Source organism: Oncorhynchus mykiss, chromosome 18 (genome assembly GCF_013265735.2).
Source record: "Oncorhynchus mykiss isolate Arlee chromosome 18, USDA_OmykA_1.1, whole genome shotgun sequence".
NCBI lineage: Eukaryota > Metazoa > Chordata > Actinopteri > Salmoniformes > Salmonidae > Oncorhynchus > Oncorhynchus mykiss.
In genome coordinates, this window is record NC_048582.1 from 19,472,681 (window position 1) to 19,478,680 (window position 6,000).

General features: G+C 44.1%; 1 protein-coding gene across 1 annotated transcript; it reads right to left on the minus strand.

Moving 5' to 3' along the window:
- Window positions 1–1,628: 1,628 nt before the first annotated feature.
- LOC110495759 lies at window positions 1,629–3,187 on the minus strand. The gene is made up of 2 exons (XM_036952190.1): window positions 2,726–3,187; window positions 1,629–2,336 (listed from the first exon to the last, which is right to left on the minus strand). The coding sequence occupies exons 1-2, from the start codon at window positions 3,156–3,158 to the stop codon at window positions 2,320–2,322; spliced, it is 450 nt and encodes a 149-aa protein (XP_036808085.1). The 5' UTR covers window positions 3,159–3,187; the 3' UTR covers window positions 1,629–2,319.
- Between the last annotated feature and the right edge of the window lie 2,813 nt (window positions 3,188–6,000).

Sequence of the window (6,000 nt, forward strand, 5' to 3'; positions counted from 1 at the left end):
TTGCCAACTCCTCAGTAAGGAAAGTAGCTAATGGCTGTCCTAAAAGTTACTAAATGACGTCATCGCCCAATTTGCATAATTGACCATGTGCATGTGTTTGTGATGGATGCTGTAGGAGAGAGGAATAACGTCGTGGGAGAGACAAAGGGTGAGTAAAAAAACACCCTAAATATGTTTTTTGATGAGGATTACAATATAATTAGTAGAGCATAACACAGTAATGAGGTAGCTAGCTATATGAGTAGATATAATACGTGGGTGGAATTCAAGTTAGACACAATATTGATCATTATTTTGAATTATATTTCAGATTCTTGGCGACAGGGGACTCCTACAGGACCATGGGATTCAGCTTCCGAGTTGGACGGTCCACGGTGGCAGGCATTGTCCCCTCTGTGGCACAAGCCATTTGGGACAGTCTGGTTGGTGAATTCATGCCTGTCCCCAAGGAGGAAGACTGGAGCGCCATTGCTGCTGAGTTCCTGGAGAGGTGGAATTTCCCCAATTGTCTTGGCTCCATTGACGGGAAACATGTAGTAATCCAGGCTCCACCGTGCTCACGTTCGCAATTCTACAACTACAAGGGTTCATATTCAGTTGTACTCTTGGCTGTTGTAGATGCCATCTACTGTTTCCCCGTTGTCGATGTTGGTGCTTACGGCAAGGGAAGTGATGGCGGGACCCTCCGGGACTCTGCCTTTGGCCAGGCACTTCAGGATGGCACCCTGGAGATTCCACTACCTGCATCACTCCCTGGAGCTGAAGACTTGGGACCTGTTCCCCACGTCTTCATCAGCGACGAGGCCTTCCCTTTAAGACCCAACCTCATGAGGCCCTACGCTGGACGCCAGCTGCCATTGCCAAAGCCTGTAAGGATCTTTAACAAACGACTGTCCAGGGCAAGGTTAGTTGTTGAATCCTTTGCGATTCTGGAAGCCCGGTGGAGAATGTATCGGAGAGTGCTTGGTCTCAGCCCCTCATATCGATGCCTGCGTGAAGGCCACATGTGTTCTCCACAACTACCTGTGGAGGTCATTCCAGGAGCCGCTCCGGATGGAGATGGGCACGCCAAATGGTCACCTACCTGATGTCACCAGGGCAGGTGCCAACAACGCCCCCAGACAGGCACTCCAGGTGAGGGAGAAACTGACCACCTACTTCTCATAGCCAGCAGGTGAAGTCCCATGGCAGTATGCCGTGGAGTGTAACAGCTCTTTTAAGAACCATCCACCGTTGTCCATAAAATTGAATTTTTCCCCAGATTACTTTGTGTCATTGTCTCTCTTCATTTGGAAGTTATATTTAAGTGAAATTTGTGAGTAAAGACCACACTTTAACCCCTTCCCTCTCCCATTAACATCAGTATTATACACACCTGGCATGGTACATCAGGTAAGCGGGAGCACTAATTAATCATACTAACATACAGTTAGTATGATAACAAAGGGAAAAGGTAACCTAGGGTCCATACAAATAGTACAATTTACCACAATATTCACTGGCCTGACAAAATACAGGTAGGAAGAGAATGTGTTTTTACTTTCATCTTGTCTTAGATCTGCAAAAGTGTAGGGAAGAAATAAGCAGATTATGTCTAAATGATATATTTATAAACAAATGAAACTGACTATGAAAATGTTATAATTTAATAAGTATTCAAGTACAGGGAAGAACATGACAGGTTTGTGTGTTGTAAAAATGTTAAAAACATAACTATTGAAAGAGGTGTGTATGTATGTGCGTGTAACATTTAAAAAATAAATAAATAAATAAACGTGTAGCCCGTAATCTGTAAGAGAACAAGAGCATGCATTTTTGGCACAACTGCAGACAGATGCAGGCACTACTCATAAAGCCTAGACGTAGTAGGGGAACTTCAGACATGGCCATAAAGAGAGAGAGGGCACTGGAGATCTGAGGCACAGACAGAAGTGGAGGACAGGTGTGTCTGTCTGAAAAAATAAATGTGTAGCCATAACACAGCTAAACAAACAAATGGCCCCTGGACGTCACGGACCAGTCGACGGAACATAACTTCACAAATCGTTTCAACACCCTGGTTTTCAAGTGGTTTTAAATGAAATAAATATATTCACCTTTAGTCTTGTTAGAGACCAACAAGAGCATCTGAATTCTCCGGTGTATGAGTTTCAATTCTGTCAATTCAGAAATCTATGTAACACTAATAATGAATGCTATCCTAAGACTTTATAAACAAATTACTTCATGAATTGACAATTTAAACGGAACTGACGTGTGTGAAAAGGTGCAATGAGGGAGGTTACACTCCTCTTCCTGTCCTTCCTGTGAACTGGCCGGCTAAATTGTCTCCATCTCTGGAAGAGAAGAGAAAAACAACACATACAAGCTTAACATAATATAACACCATAAAAGGTGAGATTTGTGTTAACTAAATACTGCTTGTATAGTGTAGTTAGTGGCATAAATATTGGAACAGTGTGGTAAAGTTGATAATACTTGCTGTTTACTCACGGAATTTGTATTTCCGATCAAAAGATGAATATGACAGGCAAATATTTAGAGAGCAAACAGTTTTAGGATATTTTCTAACCCAGAAACAACAGCTATACATTTGCCTCATATTAATACTTTGATCTGAAATACCAATTAGCCTACATGAGTATACTGTAAAAATGACCTACTTTACTTCACAGGTAGTGTCATAAGTGTTGCGACAGTGATGTGGAGAGGAAAGAAAACATACCATTGAACTCGGCTTTGAAAAGCAGCTGATACATTTTAACCTTGACTGCTGCTTTTCTTTGCTGAGGCAGCCTCTTTAGTGTTGGCACCGGGCTCATGGCAAAGAGGGTCTCCTTCCTGTGATCATCAGGTTGGGCTGCATCCCTCTCTACGGCTTGGAGGAGCCTCTGCTGAAATGAGTTGAGTGGATCTGGGGGCTGGTACCTCAGATGACGCCTGGTGTGACGTTGTTCCTCATTGTTTCTCTCCACGGCCACATCCTGTTCAACGAGGTTCTCAGTGGTCACTTCCGTGAGGTTCATAATAATCTCAGGTGGTCCTAGATCCAGAGGTGCTTCCTCCATTTCATCATTTTCCATGGCTGCACCGGTGGTGGTCATACTTGTGGATGATGTAGACGTTGTAGAGGGTCTCGCTGCACCGGTGGTGGTCATACTTGTGGATGATGTAGACGTTGTAGAGGGTCTCGCTGCACCGGTGGAGGTCATATTTGTGGATGATGTAGACGTTGTAGAGGGTCTCGCTGCACCGGTGGTGGTCATACTTGTGGATGATGTAGACGTTGTAGAGGGTCTCGCTGTACCGGTGGTGGTCATACTTGTGGATGATGTAGACGTTGTAGAGGGTCTCGCTGCACCGGTGGTGGTCATACTTGTGGATGATGTAGACGTTGTAGAGGGTCTCCCTGCACCGGTGGTGGTCATACTTGTGGATGATGTAGACGTTGTAGAGGGTCTCGCTGCACCGGTGGTGGTCATACTTGTGGATGATGTAGACGTTGTAGAGGGTCTCGCTGTACCGGTGGTGGTCATACTTGTGGATGATGTAGACGTTGTAGAGGGTCTCGCTGCACCGGTGGTGGTCATACTTGTGGATGATGTAGACGTTGTAGAGGGTCTCGCTGTACCGGTGGAGGCGGTGGTCACACTTGTAGATGACGTTGAGGGTCTTGATACACCGGTGGGGACAACACTTGTGGATGACGTAGTAGAGGGTCTGGCTGTAAAATTGCCACTCGTTGCCCCAGACACAATAAATGGATCCAGAAAAGAATGTGGCAGAAGCGCCAAGGCTGCTGACCTGAAGCTGCTGACCCAGACCTCTTCTTCTCTTTCTCTGCCCTTCTCTCTCTCTCTGATACCTGTCCCTGAGTCCTCTCCACTTCCTCCTACAGTCTTCTTCTACATAGACATGAACATGATAAGCCAAACCATTACCTAGCATAACTATAGTTATTAGATGGCTATCATGGACGTGTCACCTACTGTACACATAGACAGACACACACACACATCTGACCAAATTATCAGTGGTACAGTAGTATCTACCATTTCTATTACTATTTATCTGACATACACACTCACACTATTTCAAACTTGATTATTTTGGAAAGTTATCAGGGGTAGTAACTAGCATAATTTATATAACTTTCTTTCACACACATACCTCATTGGCTAGGTTAGCTAGCTAGCTACCTAGCCACATCTAGCACAATCTCACTACTAAACTGACCTGGAAATCCTACTATTGTGGACACTTGTCTCCAAGCAGCATTTTTTATGTGTTTATGTGCCTGTAGCTGTCGGCAGTTGTGTCAAAAATACACGGTTTTGAGGATACTGCGAAAAAGATTATCTCCTCCATGTGTGCAACCGCATGCTACCATCTGCAAAAGATACCTGCATCAGTATAGTTGCCTAGCTGCGCAAAATGTTATGCAGCAGTGATGCAGTCGGTGTGTTCGAAACGTTAGAACAGACATTTAGGTAGTTTACGCTTGACCCGACATGGGCAGTGTTTACCCTGAACACAATCTCCACAAACGTCAGGAACAATGCCGGTGAAAGGTGCATTGTTGGTTGTCCTGTGTGCTGTTCTTCTGTGTAACACACCTTGAATACTTGCCTATCTGTTTTCTAGCACAGTTGTCAGTGGGGTGGAGCTTATACCTCGATCACACCGACAGCATCATTGCATTTTGGTACAACAGAAGTACATTCATTTCCAATGGAACGCTGCGTTTGCCTTGCCTCATTGCTTTGCAGGGCGTTCTGTGTGGGGCATACGTTGCATTTATCGAACGTTGGCATCAAACTGTATGTGTTAAACTGCTAGGCAGAAATGGTAGCAGAAGGTGAACGTTGAACTTTTGTTGCACACATATCCAGATCATGCTGCGGACCAATGACACTGTAGGTGTGATCTAGCTGTTAGAGCAGCAGGTGCCGCCTCGATCAGACGACAGTTACGTTCCATTAATGCTGCTTAATAAATTCTGCAGTCAAGCATGTTTACTGAATGTGCAACAAAAGTTCACAATTCACCTTTTGCTAATATATCTGTCAAGTCTATGCATACAATTCGACGCTTACGTTGGATACACACCACACAGAACGCACCGCTGCAAACACAGCATTCCATTTGAAATGAATGTACTTCTGCTGTACCAATGACACTGTCGGTCTGATCATTGCGCAAAATGGTACGCAAGCAGCATTTTTTTTGTGTTTATGTCCCTGTAGCTGTCAGCAGTTGTGTCATCTGGATACCATTTCTGTCAATGCTTCCACGCATACAATGATGCATACGTTCGATAAATCCAACATATGCACCACACAGAATGCTGTAGGCAAACGCAGCGTTCCATTGGACATTAATGTACTTCTGGTGTACCAAAACACATTATTTCCTGTCACATCTTGTGGCCTTGTTTATGTGCTGCTGTGCGGTTTGTTGCCAACTTTACGGTTTTTACTTTTTAATAATAGTTCCATATTTTATCCCCCCCCCCCCGCTCAACTTTTTTCATTAAACTCTTTCACCCCGGACTCTTTATCTGGACATGGTTCTACAGGACCTCCACCAGCCGAATCTAAGTAGTAGCATTAACAATATGCCTTTTAATTGCAGTTGCTGTACACATAATATACAGGAGAACGATCGCCTTATGGTGGGGATAGCCGTGCTGAAAGCCCAGCTTCAGACGCAATCGTTAGGCAAGGGTAATTTAAGTGTAGGAAAGGATAAAACAGCTTCTAGATCAGGTATTCCCAACTGGGGTATGCATACCCCCAATGCCTTCGGGGGTACATCAAATAAAAATGTGATTCACTCCATTTATATTTTCCAACTGGGCTATACATTTAGATGTTTTTTTCTCTCTCACCTGAGTGGCCTCATTTCACTGCCAAAAATGAAATTAAACCATCTAGTGTACAGCGAAATAACAACACAATGTCAAATACAGGTAGTCTAGTCAAATAATTAACATCCAAT

Excerpts from the sequence above, each read along its gene's own strand:
- LOC110495759 (XM_036952190.1), bottom strand. The coding sequence starts at position 3,158 with ATGACCACCACCGGTGCAGCGAGACCCTCTACAACGTCTACATCATCC.